Source organism: Urocampus carinirostris, chromosome 9 (genome assembly GCF_059441175.1).
Source record: "Urocampus carinirostris isolate Australia breed hairy pipefish chromosome 9, RoL_Ucar_1.0, whole genome shotgun sequence".
Lineage (NCBI taxonomy): Eukaryota > Metazoa > Chordata > Actinopteri > Syngnathiformes > Syngnathidae > Urocampus > Urocampus carinirostris.
In genome coordinates this window covers 5,070,369-5,094,701 of record NC_142357.1, presented here as the reverse complement: position 1 = coordinate 5,094,701, position 24,333 = coordinate 5,070,369, and the positions used below count along the sequence as shown (strand labels likewise).

The 24,333-nt window shown below is 40.2% G+C and overlaps 3 protein-coding genes across 3 annotated transcripts in view; 1 reads left to right on the top strand and 2 right to left on the bottom strand.

Annotated features, from left to right (window-relative positions):
• cyfip2 (cytoplasmic FMR1 interacting protein 2) overlaps positions 1–6,239 on the bottom strand; it is a 41,125-nt gene extending 34,886 nt beyond the window's left edge. The window contains exon 1 of the mRNA XM_088344308.1: positions 6,074–6,239. The gene's annotated coding sequence lies outside the window, so the exon portion shown is untranslated. The remainder of the gene's footprint in view (positions 1–6,073) is intronic.
• Positions 6,240–10,604: 4,365 nt separating this feature from the next.
• Positions 10,605–15,113, bottom strand: LOC148359165 (tyrosine-protein kinase ITK/TSK-like). Its single transcript, XM_088344326.1, is given in 6 exon segments — positions 10,605–10,609; positions 11,183–11,301; positions 11,367–11,431; positions 11,502–11,714; positions 11,780–11,954; positions 15,100–15,113. Coding segments are annotated over 6 exon segments (591 nt in total).
• med7 (mediator complex subunit 7) lies at positions 15,000–23,275 on the top strand. Its single transcript, XM_088344330.1, has 2 exons — positions 15,000–15,154; positions 20,807–23,275. The coding sequence occupies exon 2, from the start codon at positions 20,816–20,818 to the stop codon at positions 21,575–21,577; it is 762 nt and encodes a 253-aa protein (XP_088200456.1). The 5' UTR covers positions 15,000–15,154; positions 20,807–20,815; the 3' UTR covers positions 21,578–23,275.
• Positions 23,276–24,333: the final 1,058 nt, after the last annotated feature.

The window sequence follows — 24,333 nt, the reverse complement described above, 5'->3', positions numbered from 1 at the left end:
TATTAAATACATCTTGATTGAATACATTTATTTAGTTTTTTGTTTAGTATTTATTGTTATATAGAGTTCAACAATGTGCTGCAAAAAAGTCAGCAACCGACATTTCTATGGTTAAAAAACAAAAAAAAAACAGGGATGACCATTTTTATCATTTTGAACTTTCAATTTGCATTCCTGCGTGTCTGCATTTTTTCAAAAGGGGAAGATAAAACTTTTTTTCAGGTTTGACCTAGTTTGCATTGGTAACATTCCCAATTACAAAATTAAATGTGTACTTTTGACAACTTTGAAAAACCACGAGGATAAACTATGTTTCCATCCAGTCAAAATCACAAGGCAGGTAATATCCTGATTAGGGTTGGACTAACGATTATTTTAATAATCGATAAATTGGTCGATTATTCTTTTGAATAATCGATTAATCGGATTTTTTAAAAACACATTTTTAATTCCCTTATATTCTAATATTGAAGTTTTGGACTGATAGAAAAAAATTGTGCACAACACACAAAGGAATATTCTACAATATAAAACAATAAAAAACACAAGGGTTATGACAAATAACAAACAGAAATACATACATATGTATGCTGTACACCTGCAAATGTGTAAGATAATCTTTTACTACCACATTTTTGTAAGATCATTATACATTTAGACTTATCACACAAAACAAAAACAAAAAAAGTGCAAAAAATTACAAAGTTTATCTGCCCAAAAATATCAAAAATGTAAAATAATAGTAGTCTCCTTTTCAGGAGGACCAGGCTGCATATGTTGTTGCATTAACAATCCATAAAAGTAAAATATAAAATAAGTAAAGGAGGTAGAGCACTCGTCTTGGGATCAAGAGTTCGCAGTTTCGATTCCCGGCTCCTCAGTGTTATATGTTGAAGTGTCCTTGGACAGGACACTGAATCCCTAATGCCCCCAATAAGCAGGTAGGTGCCTTGCATGGCTGCATGGCCGCAATCGGTGTGGGAATGTCTGTGTGAATGGGTAAGTGTAAAGCACATTGTAAAGCGCTTTGGGAGGTCTTCATTGACTTTAAAAGCGCTATATAAATGCAGACCATTTACCATTTAAAGTATAATCCGTTGTCTACAACGCTTGTCCTCAGTAGGGTCGCAGGGTGCTGGAGCCCATTTCAGCTATCTACGGACAGTGGGCAGGGGACACCCTGAACTGGTTGCTAGCCCATCGCAGGGCACACAGAGACAGACAATTCGCTCACTCATTCACACCTAGGGACAATTTGGACCGGCCAATTAACCTGATATGCATGTCTTTGGAATGTGGGAAGAAACCGGAGTGCCCGGAGGAAACCCACGCAAGCACGGGGAGAACATGCAAACTCCATACAGGAAGGTTTGATCCCATGACCTCAGAACTGTGCCACACACGTGCTAACCACTGTGTTGCAGTGCTGCCCCGTAAAGTACAACATAAAATAAAGAATTAAATAAAAAGGATGACCAGGTTGCAATGGATGTAATCTTAATATATTTTGGTTTTGAGGTGTTGAGGGTGGAGTTTCAAGCACAATAGACAAAAAAAAAACATAAATAAGAACACTACATTTTCCTCATCTCTTTTTTAAGGACTTTCAAAGTCATTTTTAAAAATTCCTGAGTGCCATTAAATGGAGAAATCAAGTATCATGTATTTTGCAGAGTCACAAATATAGCTGCGATTTACATTAGCGAGTTTTAATCTTGCTTGTGCTGTTATTAAGACATTTGATTTTTAGATCTTGAGTAAATTACAAATAGTGTATCCTAACAATACGTGTGTAAATACTTTTTAGACAAATTCCTCCCCATATAGGTGTTGGGTAAAAATGACAGTAATATTTAGCTTACGTTTTCAGTTTCAGGAAGTTCTTCCATTTACCATTTAACACTGGGAAACACTACCTTAATTTTGTGACGGCCGATAATAGATGTCCATATTTGATATGTAATTATTGTACTAATACACATTTCATAGGGCCCTGTTTAGGTGTAGCATGTACATGTCCTCTTGGGCTCGACGCGTAAGAGGAAATGATACTACAAAGAAAATTACCAAACAAACTATTGCCAGCTGCTGTCAATCAAGAGGGAATAGGAAATGCAATGGAAAAGGGAAGCTACCAGACAGCTGTGTCTTTGTCATTTTTAAGCAGACTTGTTGGGAAACAAGGCAACAATTTCAAGCATTTACAAGCACTTCACCCAAAATTCACCTTTTAATCCTTGAAACATTTTAAACAACTGTATTAAGCCTGTTCATAAATCTGTGACTATTGTTTATTATCAGGCACTCGTCAAGAGACACACACTGAATAAAAGTGTGTCAAGTCCAAGGCTGAACTACTCAGTGGGATCCCCTGCCTCAGGGGTTGCGATTGTTACATAGATTTGTCCTCGCCAAACGAAACCAATCTAGAGCATCTCTGAAAAATGGTGTCAGTATTAACTTTAATATTTACATTATCCGTTGCTAGTGAATATAACCTGACCTCATCAAGAACTATAGGAAACCACACGCTTGTTCAAAACAAAAAACGTAGTTCACATGACCACATTTAGAAATTAAATGGGGGCCTCATCATTTCTTATGTAAGTAAGGCCGTAAATGTTATGAGACAGCAATGACCATTAGAATGACACGTTGTGTTTTGTTTTGTCTTTTGATAATTTGTCTTTTATGTTACACCAGGGGGCACTATGAGAGAATATGACACTTGACAGACAACATGTGACAATTAGATCAAACTGACTGCTTCTTATTTAGGTAGATATTGCAGGCCGGAGTGTTGTCAGTCAGATATTATCCAATCCAATACTAAATGTTTTTGTTATTTTGGGAGTGAGGCTGCAGTGGACAAGAAAATCATTCAGAGTATTCAACACAGCCCAGAAAATCATTGGTTACTTTTAGTCCAGTCTGGAGGATATTGCTGGCAATCATAAAACAGAGCCAACATTATGAAGGACTCTCATCCTGGTCACCACCATTTTTACCCGTTTCGTCTCTGGTAGGCGCTACAGTTGAGTAAAACGATTAACAGGCTCAAAGACTGAATATTGTTGCACTACTTTTCGTTGTTCCAACCACTACCCTGGAAATAGGTTTGCCTTTTATTCTGACATTATTTTGTCTGATTATTCTCTTTAAAGTCTTTATTGCGTGTAGTGCCATGTCTATCCATCCATCCATCCATTATCTGCACCGCTTATCCTCAGTAGGGTCACAGGGGTGCTGGAGCCCATCCCAGCTATCTTTGGGCAATTAAAACAATATTCACCACGTCGTTATCAATAGAAAAAGAGTAAAAAGAGTAATCAACACAGCCCAAAAACTTGTTAGCTGCTCTCTGCCCAGTTTGGAAGACATTGACGGCTTGCGATAATGCAGTAGAGCCATCAACATTTTAAAAAACTCTTCTTAAACTCTTTAAAATGTTGCCCTCTGGTAGGCGCTACAGGTCCCTTAAAATAAAGACAAGCAGGCTCGAAGACAATTTCTTTCCCAGGGCCATAACCACTCTTGACAAGCGCACAAAACTGCGCAAAAACATTTCTTGCGACTTATTTGGGATTTTTTGTTACTGCTAAATATTAGTGCACTACTTTTCATTGCACTAATGTAACGATGCACTATCCTTTCATTACACTATTATTCAAACTTAGGTCAGTCACTAAGCACTATTTCGTAAATCACGGTTGAGGGATCCCTTAACCACCTGAGTAGTCATAGGAGCACAAATCCATGTGGTGTGTCTAAATAATTTTGCCCATTTATCCGGAGTGTATTTTATCTTATTTTCTCTTTGAAGTTTTTATCGCATGTTTACCCTTGAGTGCCATGTCTCATCTTGTTGCATACAATTTTTCACAAGGTTGATATCAGTGTCAATAAAATAAATTCAATTCAATAAAGAAAATTCTAATTCTAATAATAATATCAGATTGAGATCCTTTTTATAGAATTGTATTTGTTGGTATAATATATTTTATTGAAACCACATGTTTTTAGGTCATACAGATGTAGCCAATTAAAGGTAAATTGAGTAAACTTGCCCCGGTGCTGAGGAATGCTCTTCCCCCTGAGGTTTGATCTGCAACCTCAGTGGAAATGTTTAATTCTATGCTTAAAACACACCTATATTATATAGCATTTGAATATCCCTTATTTTTATGTTGACAATATCTGTGAATCATTTGTTTTCAAGGTTTCTTCATTTTCCTCATGTTGAGGTTTTTGAGTTTTTACTTGTCCTCGTGTAGGTTTTAGATCAGGGGATGGTGTAATAATTTTCTTTGGTTTGCAATAATATGTGGTCTTTGTGACTAAGGGCTATATAAATAAACATGACATGGCTTGGCTTGACTTGACTTGACTTGAAACCACATGTTCTTAGGTCATACAGTTGTAGCCAATTAAAGGTAAATGGAGGAAACTTTAATAATCACATTAAAATATCAATGTTGAAATATTTTTGGAAAAGGACCATCTGGTGATCTATGCCAGTGATGGGCAAACGTTTCTGTTCCACAGACTGGTTAAATGTCAGATTATATTCTTGTGGTCCAACCCATTAGTAATAACAACAACGTTAATGAGCCCAAATCCACTGTGTGAGCTCTAGACCACTAGTTATCTCATTTTTATCTCCCCATCACACTACTATTACGTTTTTGGGAGCTGAACTCTTTGCCATAATGCCCTTGTAGAACATTGTACAACGTGGCACTGTGAGTAAAAATACTGTGATGATGACATAAAATTTAAAGTATTTTTCAATGTCATCTACATTACTAGTAACCTACTGCATAGGATTTGGCGCTCTCACTGCCGCGATCTGGCTTCAATTCCCGTTGCATCCAATGCTGAGCTAATGGGATTGGTGATATTTGTCAACTGATCAAACACTTTACAATTGTGGTGATATACTACCCTAGAGCTTTGGTATGAAGCACACTCAGGTGGAAACAAATATCTCATCTCATCTCATTAGCCGTACCGCTTATCCTCATTAGGGTCGCGGGGGGGCTGGAGCCCATCCCAGCCATCTCCGGGCAGTGGGCAGGGGACACCCTCAACTGGTTGCCAGCCAATCGCAGGGCACACAGGGAGAGACAACTCACTCGCTCATTCACACCTAGGGACAATTTGGACCGGCCAATTCACCTGAAATGCATGTCTTTGGAATGTGGGAGGAAACTGGAGTGCCCGGAGGAAACCCACGCAAGCACGGGGATACCATGCAGACTCCGCACAGGAAGTCTGGATTTGAACCCACGACAGGTTCCCATGACATGAACTGTGCCGCACAAGCGCTAACCACTGCGCCGCCGTGCTGCCCGAAACAAATATAGTGCATACACAAATATATACAGTATAAGCCAAAAGGGCATTTTTTATTTTTTCTGTGCAGCCAGATGCCAGTCCGAGGGCCCGATGATTTCCGATCACTGATTTAAGCTATCAGAAACAACTAGTGACATCCCAAATTTGGGCATGAGGAATACGTTCACAAAACAGCAGGTTAAAAAGAAACTGGTAAGTTTTGGGGGAAATAATCATTGAACCGTTAAGCAAAAGTAGTGAATATTCCGAATGTCATTTGAGCATCAGGCCCGCAAGCGTGTGATTATGAGAGCAGTTCAACCTATATCTATAAATGATAGAGACTATACGTCAAATGACATTCTTTTAGGATATCAAAAAGTGATTTCCATCCATTTATTCAGGATTTTTGTTAATCGTCTGGCCTCCATCACTCTACGCTGCACTTGCTACGCTCTCCTCACCCCACCCATCATCAGCTACAATACCGATGGAAGCTAACGGGGAAACCCGCGTGGGGGAATAACCAACGAAAACCTCATTATAACCGAACCGGAGTATCTCAGCAACGCCCTTTGATGTACTATGTGTAAATAATACAAAGCAGCGAGAATGATGCACCGTATGAGCAGGAAGTGGAGCAGAAAGGAGAGCTCGCTCATCATCGTTATTCAGCTCACATCAGCAGTGAGAGCACGTTTGTCTTCGAAGCGCCATCCAAGTGTCAGAAACATACCTGCTAATTTCATGTCAGTCCGACAAAACGTGAGAGTGGGCGGACAGTCTGCGACGCAGTTCCGACCTCTTCGCCGCCTTAAACGCGTCCTGAGAGGCGACTGATGCTCTAGTTTTCCTCCTATGTTATACCCAGCTCTAATCTACCCCACACACAAAGAGCAGAAAATGGCTGCAAGTGCAGTTTCTTAAAGGGACAGGCACACCAGCATTAAAGAGAGCTAGCGTATTTTCTACGGTTTTTGTGTCTGCACAACATATCTACAGACTACATGTCATTTTATGTTTTCCCTGTGTTTTGTACGTTTTTTATCTTTTCAAATTGTGTATACCATATAACAATAACTGTGGGGGGACAATACATTTTAAAAATGTACCCAAATATTAACCCACAATGTTGATAGAGCCACATTGGACCAAAAACTAACAAAAACTATAAATGTTTGGAGCCATAAAAAATGAAAAGCTTCATATAAGGCTTATAAGGAAGACAACACATACTATATATATATATATATATATATATATATATATATATATATATATATATATATATATATATATATATATATATATACACATGTATATATATTTATATATTGAAAGTGGCTTCTCAGCACCAAGTGTCTGGTTTTATTCTATTTTTTATTTATTTTTATTTTTTAATTATTTTGTTTTCACTTAAAGTGATGTAGGATCACCCGACTCCCGCATTTGTGAACATCACATTACACTTTGTGGTTATCAGAAACACTATTACAGTTCCACGACATGCCCAGTTTTTAGTCGTTTATTTTTAACAGAGTACAAACACATACAGAAGAAGTCGCATGGAACAACAATGATGCATTCTATTCGACAACTTATAATTCCATTCTACACTTACTGATTATGCTGTGTCGTCTGACCTTGAGGGTTGCAAACCCGTCAATGACTAAAGCAAAGTGATTTTATAACGCCCATTATTAATAAGGTTTTTGTTAATATAAAATAGAAAAACAAACTAGCAGTGTTGAGACTAACGAGTCACAAAGGAACGCATACCTGGAAAGCATTATTGATAAAACTCACTACCAGTTAAGTTACTGCGCTACTTTTAAAAGCAGATCATGAATTAACGAGTTATCTGATTGCTGAACATTTCTGCATCACTCACGTTATCACATATGACCCTAGCTGAAGGATGTTTATATTTACGTAGCTACAAAATACAGGATGTTTCAAAAGTCATTGGCACATTTTGAAATATTAAGGATATTAAAAAAAATCTGATAAATTCAGAACGTTTGTCATCCCAAATTTTACATGAAATGAGGCATCGACCACACGACACACATCAGGCCGATAGTCAAATTCTTGCCGGACGCATCCCACCATAGCATTTTCAGTGGTTGCAACAGCCTCTGTTTTTGTTCCTTCAGCTCATCTACGTCTCTAGGAAAAGGGGCATGAAGACCAATCCTTTCACAAATCCCCACAAAAAAAGGTCGGGTGAGTGATAAGCACAACCGCAGCACAATTCTGAGGTTATGGGATCAAAGCTTCCTGTGTGAAGTTTGCATGTTCTCCCCGTGCTTGTGTGGGTTTCCTCCGGGCACTCCGGTTTCCTCCCACATTCTAAAAACATGCATGTCAGGTTAATTAGCCGGTCCAAAACTGTCCCTAAGTGTGAATGAGAGCATGAGTTGTCTGTCTCTTTGTGCCCTGCAACTGGCAGGAAACCAGTTCAGGGTGTCCCCTGCCCACTGCCTGAAAGTAGCTGACAGGGGCTACAGCGCCCTGCGACCCTACTGAGGATAAGCGGTGCAGATAATGGATGGATGGATATTTGCAATCCGCCATGCCTTGGGGAAAATAGAAACGGTCTTGGACAGTACTGAGAAATGGAGAAGAATATCTTCGATTAGTTTGAAACCCAGAGCCAAAATGGATATGAAGTGTCTCGGCGAAGTGTTCGTTTGCAAGCATTCAAAATTGCAAAATCCAAAAATATGAAGGATTCACTACTTCCACAGGTTGTTGTACACGTTTTGTTCTATTTATTTTATTATGTGGCTATATTAAAGCATTTTTCGGGGTCGGCTATTGTGCAAATACATACTGCAATTTGTAAATTGATAGTTAGTTAGCTGCTCAAAAGCTCAGCAACTGTACGTTGGGGTTCACCCCAGTAGATGAGAGGGTAGCCTCCCTCCGCCTTCGGGTGGGGGGACGGATCCTGACTGTTGTTTGTGCTTTTGCACCAAAAAGTAGTTTAGAGTATCCACCCTTCTTGGAGTCTTTAGAGGGTGTGCTTGAGAGCGCGCCCCCTGGGGACTCCCTCATACTGCTAGGAGACTTCAACGCTCACGAGGGCAATGAAAGTGAGACATGGAGGGCGTGATTGGAAAAAACGCCCCCCCTGACCTAAACCCAAGTGGTGTATTGTTATTAGACTTCTGTACCCGTCATGGTTTGTCCATAGCGAACACCATGTTCAGACATAAGGGTGCACTTGGCACCAGGACACCATAGCCCGTAGTACGATTATCGACTTTGTAGTCGTTTTATCGGACCTGCGGCCGCATGTTCTGAACATTCGGGTTAAGAGAGGGGCGGAGCTGTCAACTGATCACCACCTGGTGGCGAGTTGGCTCTGATGGTGGGGGAAGATGCCGGTCCGACCCGGCAGACCCAAGTGTGTTGTGAGGGTCTGTTGGGAACCGCTTTAAGAATCTCCCGTCAGAACAAGTTTCAATTCACACCTCCGGCAGAACTTTGCCTGTGTCCCGAGGGAGGCGGGGGACATTGAATCCGAGTGGACCATGTTCTGTGCCTCCATCGTCGAGGCGGCTGATCAGAGCTGTGGCTGCGGCGGCAACCCTCAGACCCATTGGAGGTCACCGGCGGTGAGGGATGCCGTCAAGCTGAATAAAGAGTCCTATTGAGTCTTACTGGCCTGTGGGACTCTGGAAGCAGCTGGCAGGTATCGGCTGGCCAAGCAAAATGCGGCTTCTGCGGTTGCCGAGGCAAAAATTAGGGCATAGGAGGGGTTTGGCGAGGCCATGGAAGGCGACTTCCGAATGGCTTCGAGAAAATTCTGGTCCACCATTCGGCATTTTAGAGCAAATGGTGTGTCATCGACACTGTGTATAGTGGCGATGGGGCGCTGCTGACCTCGACCAGGGACATTGTAAATCGGTGGGCAGAGTACTTCGAAGACCTTGTCAATCCCACCGATACGTCTTCCTCTGGGGAAGCAGAGCCGGAGGATTCTGAGGTGGGCTCTCGTTTATCTAGGGTTGAAGTCACTAGGTAGTCAAAAATCTCCTCTGTGGCAAGGCCCCAGGGTCGATGAGATCCGCCTGGAGTTCATTATGGCTCTGGATGTTGTGGGTGTGTCAGGGTGTACACGCCTCTGCAACATCACGTGGGCATCAGGGACAGTGCCTCTGGACTGGCAGACTGGGGTAGTGGTTCCCCTCTTTAAGAAGGGTGACCAGAGAGTGTGTTCCAACTACAGGGGAATCACACTTCTCAGCCTCCCTGATAAGGTCTATTCAGTGGTACTGGAGAGAAGGGTCCACCAGGTTGAATCTTGGCTTCAAGAGGAGCAGTGTGGTTTTCGTCCCGGGGTACCGCACAGTCTTATCCAGGCTGTGCAGTCCTTGTATTCCTGGTCCCAGAGTCTGGTCCGCATCGTGGGCATAACTTTTATGGACAGAACTTTTAGGTGCAGCCTTGGTGGGGATGGAGTCCTGTTTGAGGCCTCAGCATTGCATCACTGCTTTTTGCAGATGATGTGGTGCTGTTGGCTTCCTCATGCCGTGATCCTCAGCTCTCACAGGAGCGAGTCGCAGCTGAGTGTGAAGCGGCCGAAATGAGGATCAGCACCTCTAAGTCCGAGACCATGGTACTCAGCCGGAAAAGGGTGACATGCTCCCTCTGGGTTGGGGATGAGATCTTGCCCCGAGTGGAGGAGTTCAAGTATCTTGGGGTCTTGTTCACGAGTGAGGGTAGAATGGAGCCAGAGATCGACAGACGGGTCGGTGCAGCGTCTGCTGTTATTCGGACCCTGTACAGATATTTGTGGTGAAGAGGGAGCTGATCCGAAAGGCAAAGCTCTCGATCTACCGGTCGGTCTACGTTCCTACTATCACCTATGGTCATGAACTTTGGGTTATGACAGAAAGAACACGATCCCGGATACAAGTGGCTGAAATGAGTTTCCTCTGCAGGGTGTCTGGGCTCTCCCTTAGAGGTAAGGTGAGAAGCTCAGTCATCTGGGATGGACTCTGTGTAGAGCCACTGCTCCTCCGCATTGAGAGGAGCCAGTTGAGGTGGCTCTGGCATCTGATAAGGATGCCTCCTGTACGCCTCCCTCAGGAGGTCTTCTGGGTGTGTCCCATCGGCAGGATGCCCCGCGGGCGACTCAACACACACTTGAGAGAATATGTCTCTAGACTGGACTGGGATCGCCTCGGGATCCCGTCGGATGAGCTGGAGGAAGTGGCTGGAGACGTCTGAGCTTCCCTGTTAAGGCTGCTGCCCCTTCAACCTGACCCCAAATAAGCGGAAGACAATGGATGGAAGGAGGGATAGTTAGTTTTGGAGTAACACGCTACCTTTTGGTGTCAGTAATGTGGGATGTCGCTGAGCTGCCTTTTAAATGAAGTAGTAAACATAACTGGGCAGCACGGCAGGGCAGTGGTTAGCGCGTGTGCGGCACAGTTCTAAGGTCTTGGGAACATCCTGTGTAGGTTCAAATCCAGCTACCGGACTTCCTGTGCGGAGTTTGTATGTTCTCGCCGTGCTTTCGTGGGTTTACTCCGGGCACTCCGGTTTCCTCCCACATTCCAAAGACATGCATTTCAGGTGGATTGGCCGGTCCAAATTGTCCCTAGGTGTGAATGAGCGAGCGAGTGTTCTGTCCCTGTGTGCCCTGCGATTGGCCGGCAACCAGTTCGGGTTGTCCCCTGCCCACTGCCCGATTATTGCTGGGATGGGCTCCAGCACCCCCGCGACCCTACTGAGGATAAGCAGTGCAGCTGATGAGATGAGATGAGATGAGTAAACATAACTAATTAATATTTTTAACACTGAGAACAATTCATGAAGAATAAATTCCTACCAAAAGACCAGACATCAGATTTCCTGCTGAACCTGCGGTACTTGATAATCTCCGGCGCAGACCACTTGATAGGAAACTTGGAGCATAAAGAACTTGTGTATTGATCATCGAAAACATATCTACAAGCCATATGTAGGAAAAATCTATAAGAATTGACATAAGACAGAAGTTGTGTTTGCAATACCTGGTCATGCCGAAATCTGACAATTTAACTATGTTGTTCTTTGAAATTAGATGATTTCTGGCAGTCTAAAATTGAAGATGCAACTGTTTAGGAAAACATTGACTCACACCATACATTTTTTCAAACAGTTTTTACCAAATCTCTGTGGAGGAAGTTGGACATTTCTAGGTAAGCCATTCCTTCAGCAAGGTCTACACACATCCCCAACATGGTGTGCTGGGATAAATAACCGTTTCTGGCTTGCATATAGTCTGTCAGGCAACCATTCTCCATGTTCTCCAACACCAAGCACATGGGAGAACATTGGACGCATACCCCACAAGCTGAACTAGCTCGGGGTGGCAAAACCTCCTAATAGAACAGACAATGGCATATTGCCACAGTTTCCTAAAGTGATGAAGCACGGCGAGCACTTCCATCATGACTCTTGCCTCTTCTTTGAAATTATCATCTGACATGCAGTCTTTTCTATTTAATTCCAGGGCCACCTTTTTCTCCTTCCATTGTCATTGCAAAATTATCCCAAACTGTCCGCTGCCTAACTCTTGACTTAATGTAAGTTCTTCAAGGTCGACCTCCCACTCATCTCTTGATCACGAGATACATCTGTAGAATACTAGCTAGAAGTCAATTGTAATGCAGTATTTACTATAAATACTTACACCAGGGCGACATGTAAAATACTTCAAAGCCTCTGTATCCAGCACAAAAAAATCTCTCCTTGTAGTTGCATGGAGATGTTCATTTTTTCTGCTGGGATTTTTTGATCACTGTACCGTCAAGAATTACTCTGTAGAACATGATAACATTGGTAAAAATTGAAAAACACTCAGAAAAATGTGTCAGTGATTATATTTACCATAAAGCTTCCGGTTGCTGACTTGAGGAGACCACATCCTGACTCCATAACTCTGCATGGGGACTTTACTGCATGAAAGCATCACAGACAGGCATAGTTACTCTCACTACGTACATTTTTACAAGGCATTACGTGATATTCGGTCTTTTCCTCTATGCACTTGTAGCTACTTCACATTTTTATTTGGATTTGTATGTGTTTAAACCATTTTATTACCACGGTAATTGAATTGTTTGAAATGTTGGCACTGATTCATAAATGTATCTATTCTAATTGTGAAGTGATAGTTTATTACAACAGTATTTTTTTAAATATTGTACAGCCATCATTACCACCAACATTAATATTAATAAAAAATATACTTAGATAAAATGTTGTGCATTTGTGATCCAATCATTGCTATCCCTCTATTTGATTTATGTGCCGCTCATCCTCAGTAGGGTCTCAGGGGGTGCTGGAGTCCATCCCAGCCATTTTTAGGCAGGGGACACCCTGATTTTGTCATTTAAACATTACGTTTTGTTTTAAGTTACCCTAGAAGTAAAGTTTGATTTTAGTAATTTTTGATTTTTATTTATACATATAGTGTTTTGGGGATGTTTATATTTGGTGACGTTCTTTTGTTTTTCTCTGTGCTGATTTCCATCCCATCGTACTTTATCCAGTCAATTAACTAGATCACTGAATTCCTGTTCTTCTCTTGCCAGTCTCTGTTTTGAGTTGGGGTTTGCTCCCCCCACATGAAACAGATTCAGATTCAGATTCAGATCTACTTTATTGTCATTCTAGTACACGTGTATACAGAACGAAATGTCGATACATCTGACCCGCACAGTTTCCTCGAATGTACAGATATAAGTAAAAGTTGTATTGTATTATGGCTACGTATAGTATTTTACCATAGTGCCGATAGTGCAAGAGGAGTAGCTAACCAGATGTGCAAAATGGGCATTCAGGTTAACAAGTCAGGTAAACAGTAACATTAACACTGTAACAATAAGTAAGTACAATAGTGCAGAGAGCAAATGTGCAAGGAGTGGCAAGCTATAAAGAACTGCCAGTAGTGCAAAAAGTCAGATTAGCAGCCGTTAAGATTTAGGTTAACTATATGTTAGATTGACCATTTAACAGTCTAATGGCCAGGGGGACTAGACTACTGCGGAACCTGGTGGTCCTGCACCGCACACTGCAGTACCTCTTCCCAGAGGCTAGCAGAGTGAACAGTCCATGATGGGGGTGAGAGGGGTCCCCGATAATGTTCTTAGCATGGGATAGGCAGCGCTTCTGGCCAATGTCCTGAATGGAGGGAAGTGTAGTCCCGATTATTTTCTCTGCTGTCCTCGTTACCCTCCTCACACTACCCCAGTCGGTAGCGCTGCAGCCTCCACACCACACAGAGATACAGCTGGTCAGGATACTCTCTATGGTGCCCCTGTAGAATGTGATGAGGGACGGTGGGGGCAGGTGGGCTCTCCTCATCCTCCGCAGGAAGTACAGGCGCTGCTGTGCCCTCTTAACCAGTGATGCAGTGTTCACGGACCAGGTGAGTTTGTTTGTAATGTGCACAGATAGCACTGGTTTGCGTGGTTACCAGTAGCTGGAGAAACCTCCTAATCTGACTTTGTGTACATGAAACATTCAAAAAAAACAGAAACTAAAACCACACAAACAGTTTCCATACTTACAGAAGCTTTAATGAAACGAAACAAATAAAACTAACACGAACTAACACCACACTAACGACTTCTGTACTTACCAGAATGATTGTTTTCCAAGAAAACCTCAGCACTAACAGAACACTACAGGGCCCTTAAAACAAGGCCGTGCAGGCTCAGAGAGCAATTTTTTTCTACCAATGTTATCACTAACCTTAACAAGTGCACACAACTGTGTAGAACACAAATCTGTATGAAACAAAATGAGCATTCATATCTTATCCATCCATCCATTATCGGCACCGCTTATCCTTGCTCGGGTCGCGGGGGGTGCTGGAGCCAAATCTCAGCCATCTTTGGGCAGAGGGCAGGGGGCACCATGAACTGGTTACCAGGGCACACAGAGACAGACAACTCAATCGCTCATTCGCACCTAGGGACAATTTGGACCAGCCATTTAACCCGGCATGCATGTTCTTGGAATGTGAGAGGACACCGGAGTGCCCAGGGGAAACCCACGCAAGCACGGGAAGAACATGCAAACTCAACACAGGAAGGCTGGTAGCTGGATTTGTACCCATGACCTCAGAACTGTGGCCTGGACACGCTTACCACTCAGCTGTCGAGCAACCCCGCATTCATATCTTATTTACTGACTTATTTTGGAATTTTGTTGCTGCTAAATGTTGCTATTGTTATTGCACAATTGTTATGATGAACTTAGAACTTAGGCCAGTCTGCAAACACTATCTCGTAAACAATTTAGCCTATTTATCCAGACATTATTTTTATCTTAGGTTTCGCTTTATTGTCTATTTTAAATGTTTATCATCGAGTGTCATGTCAAATCTTGTTAAAAAATGTTCACTACGTTGTTATCAATGGCATTAAGGACAAAAATTCTACATGAAAATAAAAAGGACATGTTCAACAAAATGCATTTAACAATGAAGAACTGATCTATTTTTTTCTTTGTAACTTTCTCTGCATACGGGAGACAAAGAGGGATGGATAGGTCGAGACACAGACCGATCAATGTTCAGTCACGTGTCATATAAACGACCAATGAAAGCTTTGGCACCTCCTTAACAGGCTGATCCAATCCGAATGAAGAAACGGAATCACGAAGGTTTCTCGGCCAATGGAATCGCCATTCAACCATCCGCCATATTCCAGTCACCGTGAAGTGGTTTAAGTGCTAACTGTTCCGTCATCTTACCTCTGTATAGACATTTCACCGACACAGTTTTGGGACCTGAAGATCTACTTTACCGGCAAGTAGAGCTGTACAAAATTTTCATTTCTCGGTTGTGACTTCTTCTCACATTCATGACCATTCTTAGTGAGTTAGCAATAGCGTGTATATAGTTGCTAATGCTAGTTTATTTTGCTTACCCTGGTATGTTTAAACGTTTTAGCAGTTCGAGTGGATCTTGGGAGGAAGTTAAGTTCATTCTGTGCAAATTGTTTTCATTGTGTTGTACAACAAGTAAGGCATGGACAGATGAGGTAGGTCTAAGTGTCTGTATGGCACATTACCCAAACTGTGTCCACCTGTGTTGATGCTGTGTTTATAGCACCGTCCTCTGGATTTGTACTGTAATCTCATCCATTTTCCTCTATAAATAATAAAAATAAGTACCCTGTAAATAGTTTTGCCTATTATTCAGTCTTTATGACGTGTTTTTCATGAAGGGCTATTTCTAATCTTGTTGCGTACAATTTTCACTATGTTGTTATCAAAGACAACTTTTAATTCTTATTTTCCGTGCTTTGGAGACAATGAATTCACAGGGCACAATTAATAGATTCAACAGCTCTAAGCAACGCCCACCATGGATCTCACGCAGAGCAAATAGGGTGGTGTTATGCCGAGAAATGCATCCCTGCCGAGATTTGCATCCCCTCGCTACTACGACCACTTTTACCTCGTTTTAGCTCACTTTTATATCACTTTTCGGGAATGTAATGCCGAACATATGACCAAAACCACTTCGTCTCGCATTTGTTAGGAATGTAATACAACTTAAACCATTCCGTCTTTGTATTTGTTGTGAATTTAATCAAACGGTAATGCACACCGTATACAAATCACTTTTGAGCAGGTAACATGTTTATTTTGCCTTTTTCTATTCAAATCGCTCGTATTGAAACAGTTATGCACTCTGCCATAAAGCTTATTTCAGGATAATAAGCTTTATGGTAGAGTGCATAAAAGTCTTCAAAAATGATACTACATTACTACAAATACTACATTGCTGTTTTCCATCTGCCATCAGTATGTACCTGTATTTACTTCTCTTCATTCATGCAATCTTTGCGTTGCGTCCTCTGTTACAAGCCACAAGAACTCCTCTTTCCACGATGCTTTTAATGTACGTTTACGTTTTGTAGCATCATAAATTTTGTTGGCTACTTTTGAATATTTCTTCTGGGGCTTGATTCCTAACCACTTCTCCATTTTTATTTTGTTCTCTGTGCGTCTACTTTGGAAAATGATATGCAAATGCACGACCTTATAATGCTCGGGAGAGTCCGGAAGCACGAAGTTATTCGATGCAGGCTTCTGATTGGCTACAGAGTATGCAAATTGCCAAACGAACCAAAAATTCCAAACCGAATGAAGATTCGGAATAAAGCAAACATTTGTTTGGAAAAACAACAACAACAACACCACAAAAAAAACCCTGAAAGATTTTTTTTTTTCTCGAAAAAGTTATCGGCCACCTGGGCGGAGACATTTTGTAAGTTGTACGCCCGACGTAAAAGATGCACACCCCATTATTTCGGACACTGCTAATGACCTTGTAATGTTGGCGATCTATGGGGAAGTTGTCAGCCGCGTACCAACATAGATTCAGATTTGTCAGCTCTGACGTACTTCTACAGCAAATGTAAAGATGTTTTTTTTTTTTTTTTTTTTTTTTTGTTTCCCTTCTAACAGACCTTAGAAAGTTTTAGATATCACCTCACTCTTTTTTCTTGGCATAACTTATGCTATAAAAGAAGCAAAGTTTTCTTTCAGCGGTCTTTGCAGATAACTAAGTTCATGACTTAGGACTGAACGAACCCATTCCGGAATGTTATAAGGCGTGCCCAGTTTTCTATTTCATGGTAGTATACCATATTAACTTAGCAGGGAGGAGCTACACATCATGCTGGGAGGCTGATAGGGTGCTGCGTTATAACGGACCCAACAAAACATACATACACACACAAAACACTCTCCTACCAACTGTTTTTAACTTCTTAAATTTCCAACAAACTTGTTTTAATTGTTTGAAGTGGGGATGCCAAACCACATGAAAGTAGTCCGATTTATTAGGATAATTGTATTATTCTTGCAACATAACAATGCAGTGATCAAAAAGTAGATTCTGAACAACTACAAAGTACAAAAGGAGATAATCAGATTACTAAATGTCCTTAAACGCATGACCAGCGAGCAACTTTGCTGCCTGTCACACGTCATGTGTAAACCAAATCTCTTTCCGTCTCTATCGTGTCAGTGATAGAAAGGGCGCCGTGACAAACTTTATTTTTCGACGCCCTATCAATATGTAAATACAGTTTTAAAATAAAATTGTACTTTTGCAAAGTAATCCTTCTTCTAAATAAATACACCTGTAATTTGATTACATCTTTTTTTTCTGAAACTGTAACGGTTATGTATACTCATTACGTAATCCCGTTACAGGTATTCAGTTACTCTGCAACCCTGCTTACAAGTGAACACTGACATAAAACAGGTTCAAGGACAGTTTATTTTCCAGGGCCACTGCCACTCTAACGGAGCGCATCAGACTAATAAATTTGTTTTACAATTTGTTTGGGGGGGGCATATTTTGGAAATATGTTGCTGCCAATGCTGGCCTGGTTAATCGGGAAGAACAGATGATTTTCTTAAGGGCTGTCTCTTGTCAAGGTGGAGTTTGGGCTGGCTGGATGAGAAAAAAAATTGGAACATGCATCTGTCACTTGAGCTGTCTAAACTTAATTGTGCATTTATTTTCTAATCAGCTATTTAGCCACATTCAGCGCAACGGGTGAACTGAGTTTTACCATCTAGGGGAATTCTCCATTCCCAAATTTGAAGTTGGTTTGGCCCACCACCACTCATCAGTAGCGGTAAAATAAACACTGAACAGCGCAAATGATGTGAGACAGGTACAATGGAGGGCAGAAATGTGCTAGGTGTAGACAAAAAAGCCAAGAAAAGCAAAAGAAAGGCATTAAAACAAGGACTGCTATCATTAATTTCACTCATCTTGCAGTTTTTGCCTGTTATGTGTGTCCCCGGCTGTGAGCTGTGCTTCGTGTTTGAAGAATTCAGCAGTTTCATGCCTTCACTGGGTAGCTCCTCACACTCAAATAAGATCATAGTTTATTCCCTTTAGTTTATTCTGAAGTTCCAGTCTAATATCGTTGTAAACAACGATTGATAGATTGACAATAAAGACGGTTCTAATTTTAATAGTGCCTTATTGGTATAGTCAATTTTTCCCCCCCTCCTCTTTCCTCTTAATGTGTGATTTTGTCTTAACCCTTTGTCAATGACAACCACCCACAGTGATGTGCATGACAAGTTCCAATACAAAAAAAAAAGAAATTATATAAGTCTTAATTAAATAATTTCAAATACAGCTCTCGGAACCCCTTGTTTCCCACAATGTGGCTGAACAAATTCATTCCAGCTTTAATTTAGATTTGTCTTTATTGTCATGTATAACAATACAAGTCAACATTGTTTTTAAATGAGAGTAGACGTGGTACTCCAGGATAAACATGCAATAAAGATGTCAAAGGGAAAATAAGATTAAAAAGGAATATTAGGATAAATAGGCAAAAAAATTACAAGGTTGTGGATGGAGATTGGCCCAAGTGTAAGTGCATCTCAGAACAAAAGTGATATAATAATAGAGTGACAATGGCAGAGAAATATTTCCAAACAGTCGTGAAATGGAATTGAATACTCATTATCCTATACTTAGGCAAGGCATATTTTTTGTCTTGTGCACTTGTTTAGGGTGGTGACGGCCCTAGAGAAGTAACTCTCTGTGAGACATTGTTTTATGGAACCTGTTGTGCCTACCAGGGGCAGCAGGTAAAGAGGTGTGGCCCAGGTGAGAGGAGTCCTTCAAAATGGTGCTTGATTAAAGCACCATTTGTAAATAAATGGTATCGATAACCGGTTCTTCTTTCACTTGCTAGGCAAGATATTAAATCAATTGTATTTGTATTACTCTTCATACAATAAAATGGAACTAAAAGTGCTGATATTTCCTACGCATCGTACAAATGCTCTTGTTGCATTAAGACTGCTCCGGTTAAAATAAAAACCTACATTTCACCTCCATTGGGAATAATTCTTTTTATCATTTTTAAAAAAAATACTACAGACGCTGCCCGACCTACGAACGACTTAGGTTCAGGACAATCCTAAGTTGAATTTGTTCGTAAGTTGCTTCACTGCTGTATTTTGTATGTTTATGGTTGGCATAAGTATGTTTAAGGCTTGGACAAGTAACCTGTCTTGTTTTGTACTAAAAAATGATATGCTCTATAAAGATAAAGTGAGGTTTTAAATACTTTTAGGACTTGCGCGTCAAGAGGTCCTCCTCTGTGTTAAAAAGTGGCCATAAAATATCGTTACAATTTTCTCAAACGCATCAAGCTTTCTTATTCCACTTTCGTTTCAAAAGAAACGACTCGCATCTTTCTTAAACTTTACACCAACCATATTGAAGGGATGCGCGAGATATTAAACAATAAAAACGTCAAAGTTCTTAGCGTATACAGTACACCTTGTTATGGTTACACACGAACCAGGAAGTAGAAGCCGGATTTCTTCTTCGGTGTGGATGCTGGGTCACTTCTCAAAGCGCCATGCAGTGGAAAGAAACACTACAGTACTGTCCTCTACTCAGAAAAAGGTGCACACAATACAAAATTTAACTTACAGTAATGTCCGGATATTTTTCGAAACCCCGTAAAAAATTAACGTATCTACCGTTTTGTGTAAGTCAAATGTTCGTAAGGGGAGCGTCTGTAATATGAATATTTATATTATGACCACTGTTGTTATTTTTATTATTATTACTATCATTACCGATTTCCTCGTACTTCACTCTTATTAGGCGTATGACATTTTTAAAACATCCAAGCTACTAAATATTTGCACCCCAAAACATTGAATTTTATCAGTCTACATCCCAAATCTATTTTATTGACCCTCATTTTTGTATTTAGTGGTAGTGATGGAATTGATTAAATAGTTACTATTTTTCTGAGACCAACTGTTGCTGATGGTGTTTCTTCGTGTCACTAGTATCACTTATAAACTCTTCATATATTTGATACCAAACATGAAATAAAATAAATAAAAGTGTCATTCCAGCTAAAATATTCTTCCCTTGATTGTAAACCAATAAAAATAGAAAACTGCCAGTATGAAGTAAAAATGTCGTCCTCGGACACTCCGATCATATGTAAGTTGAAAATGGTAGTTCAATTTAGAAATTGAAGGAATTTTGTTCCTAACTTGGATAAGTGTATTTTGATTTGTGCAATCTGGTCACTGAGAGGTTGTTGACAAACATGCCCAGTCCTATTAATTTTGAGTTCACTAATCACTCCATTATTCTTGGCATGAGAGCGAAACTTGGAAATGACTTGCAATATTATTCACTACAAATCAACTGTTTCAAACACACTGTTTACTCTGATTTTCACCAAATAATACAAATGTTTGGAACTGCTTTTATCTTGTGTGTCGTTTTTGTCTTTTTAGGTTCAAAGTCATATGCATGAAATCCACTTGAAAACTGATGTTAGGGTTGATTTTCTTAATAGTTTGAGGGTGAGGTTTTTGCTCCTTAAGAAAATCCTTCTTCTGTTAACAAAAGCAATTCTTATTCTTGTTTCAGAACACCAACATGGGTGAACCACAGCAGGTTAGCGCCCTGCCTCCTCCACCTTTGCAGTACATCAAAGAGTACACAGATGAAAATGTCAGCAAAGGTTTTGCTCCCAAACCCCCACCACCCATCAGAGACAGCTATATGATGTTTGGAAACCAGTTCCAGTGTGATGACCTGATCATTCGGCCACTGGAGAGTCAAGGCATCGAGAGGCTCCATCCTGTGCAATTTGATCACAAACGTGAACTCAAGAAGCTCAACATGTCTATACTGGTGAATTTCCTGGATCTTCTAGACATCCTCATCAAGAGCCCGGGCAGTATTAAGAGAGAAGAGAAGCTGGAGGACCTGAAACTGTTGTTCGTTCACATGCATCACCTGATAAATGAGTATAGGCCCCATCAAGCCAGGGAGACGTTGCGAGTTATGATGGAGGTACAGAAGCGACAGCGACTAGATACAGCAGAGAGGTTCCAAAAGCACTTAGAGCGGGTAGTGGAGATGATCCAAGGGTGCCTGGGCTCCCTACCAGATGACTTACCGCAGATGGACGACACTGACAGTTTTTCTGATGGAACAAGAACTCTGCTTAGTGGGAGCAGTGTTGGACTGTCTGGGCAGCCCCAAAGGCTGAAAACAGAACCCATGGATACAGAGGAAACTGCAGCAAGCTGCATGGCAGCAGGTCAACAGAGCAAGACTTTACCAACAACAAAAAAGGACATCATGCGGGACAAAGATGCAGCAATGTGCAGTATTATTGACAAAATTGCCTAAAATGTTCTGTCTTTACTGTAACTGAAGACTTTTTCATCAAAAGACCTGTTGATTTGGTATAAGTTTTATTTAAAAACCCTTCATACAATTTGAAATGGCCTGAGGAATTATACTTGGCCATTCAGCAGTTTATCCTTGTGTTTGCAAATTATCAACCTGTGCAAGTTTTTGAGGAAGGATCGCTTTGAAGTGACAAATGGTGGTAAACCTCCCTTTTTTATCAAATAAAATATATTTTCAGGAAAAAAAACATGGTTTGTCCTAACCGTCAATATAACAAGTGATGATAAGGTAATGTTTTCAACTAAAATGAACTTTTTCATTGTCATTATGAGTGATCAAATCAATATTTACAGTAAGGCTCAGTAAAAATTCACCGATATTGTGAATGCTAATGGTTGTCTCAAAATTGCTGCAAATTTACACTGCAGGGGAGTATTTCTTTACAACGTAAACAATCTTGGACATTTACACTTTGCAACACCTGTGTTTAATCCGCCATTTTGTCTCCAGCACTAGTGTTAGTCGATACGCCATCTGTTCCAGCGACACGTAAGCTATCTACGTAAGCATTATAAAAATAAAAATGTTTTAAAACTTAAACTAAAGAGATGACATTGCTTATGTTTTATTTTATTCATACTTTATGCATCAAGTATGGTGGAAAGGAGTATTGTTTTATTTCTACACCTAAATGAAAACGAGCATATTTTTCTGTGAGTAAACAACCGTGATCTTTCAATGAAGTGGTTGCATTGTAACATAACCCACTACAATGATGTGTTCTTGCTACGTAATGTAGCATAAACTCAAAGCAGCTTATATCCTGGAAAATGATGCTACACTGTGTACAATTTATTCTACAATGTAAACATGCAAATATGTGTGTTGTATTATAAATATTTTAAATTTGACAGTGAAATCTGATTAAATGAAAATTTGGGGTACATCATTAGTGTAGGAACATATATTGTAAACTAAGACTTACATTTGAAAATTCACTTTTTTTATTTTTACATATTTACAAATGTTTGCTTCTAATGATAAATAAACTTTTGTCAATCTATTTCCATATACTAAAAGTACCCCATCTGTGTCAAAGACTGCCCCTTTAAAGTATGTAAATGCCCTTTTCGTTTGAACATTTTATAAAATTACCACTATATCAGCTACTAGTAATTTGCCACTCTGTTTCTATTCATCAGTTATATTGGGCTTTCTTTTTTTTGGTCAGTCATTTTTTAGGAAACTTGACGTCGGTTTTAGCTCATACATAACTCTTTATTTTGGTGCATCCTTTGTGTTTTTTAATGAGGTTAAAAATGTATTCATCAAAATGTGACAGTTTGTCGTGAATTCCGACACACGTCTCAAAAAGACCTCATGAAGCTGAAAATACATTCTAATACTTGAACATTTAAATAATTGTCTGAATGATAGTTATGTCAAGGGCTTAGGTTTGGTCTTTGTATTGGTGGGAAGATTGTTCATTTTTTAAAAAGCCCCAGCGTGTGAAATCTGACCATTAGAAGGCACTGTTGTCTAATGCGAAGAAAAACCAGTGATAGATGATCACTGCAGAGCAGCTAGATGCCAGACAAACATGACGGCGACACTTGGTCATGAATTCCACTATGCAATAGAAATACAAATTACTCAACTCGTGATTTTTTTTAATAAAGATGAACTTTAGTGTAACTGTTCTTGTATTTAAATATATTTTTTTGTACCGCCAGGAAGCAATAGATATTACACACTGTCCCTTTAAGTGATAACAATATTTGTGGGGACCAAGCAATTATTGTTCCATATTTGTAGGGATATATCACCTCTGTCCATCCCAAAACTACACCTTTGGTTTGTGTATTTGCTTATCATTTAAATCAAAATATTGTTTATAATATATTTTTTACCACTTGGAGGCGCTAATATTTCACACCGCCCCAGTGTGTAATATTTGACAACTAAATGGCACTATGTTGTCTAGTGCGAGGGAGAGCCACAGAGCACAGGGCGGCGACCCAAGTGTGGATTCCACTTTGTGTAAATGAAATACAAAATTCTCGACCTATGATTTTTAAAAATATAATTATTATGATAAGTAATGTATATTTGCCTTGCATTGAAATCAATGCTCTTTTTTTACAGAATTAAAGTTTTTTGTACCACTAGGAGGCATTAAATATTACACTCTGTCCATTTAAACATATCATCATGAATACAACGACTCTCGAAATGCAAGATGTGTTAAATGTGATCAATTGCACAATCAAATGTGTTTTAACGTTGGTGACACTGACGAGGATCTGCATGCAGGTGAGCTTCGTTCAGACTTGTAATGAACAGTACAAAACGAATTTACAAAATGAAGCACGTTTTATTGATGCTTTAACGTTCATCCTCAATTTAATAGGTTTGTCTGTCGTCGGATAGAGTGGCATTGCATCATCATCAGTAGCTTCAGCACCTTTCCTTGGAAATCTCCCAAAAAAGTAGAATGCCGCACGTGACTATTTCTTTTTATATAACATTACAATAAGCATGTTTTCTGGTTGTGTAACGTGCAATTAAAAAGTAGTCAAATAGTAGTTGGTTGGTCTCCAACATTTTGGAAGGGATTTTGTAACGTTGTTCTATCGACTTCTTCTATGTTGATTGATATGTTATAGAATTTGACTGCACCACGAGAGAACAAAAGGCCAGGAATCAGGTTTACGTATTTGTGTCCGTCACCCCGCCCCTCAGCACTAGCTTGC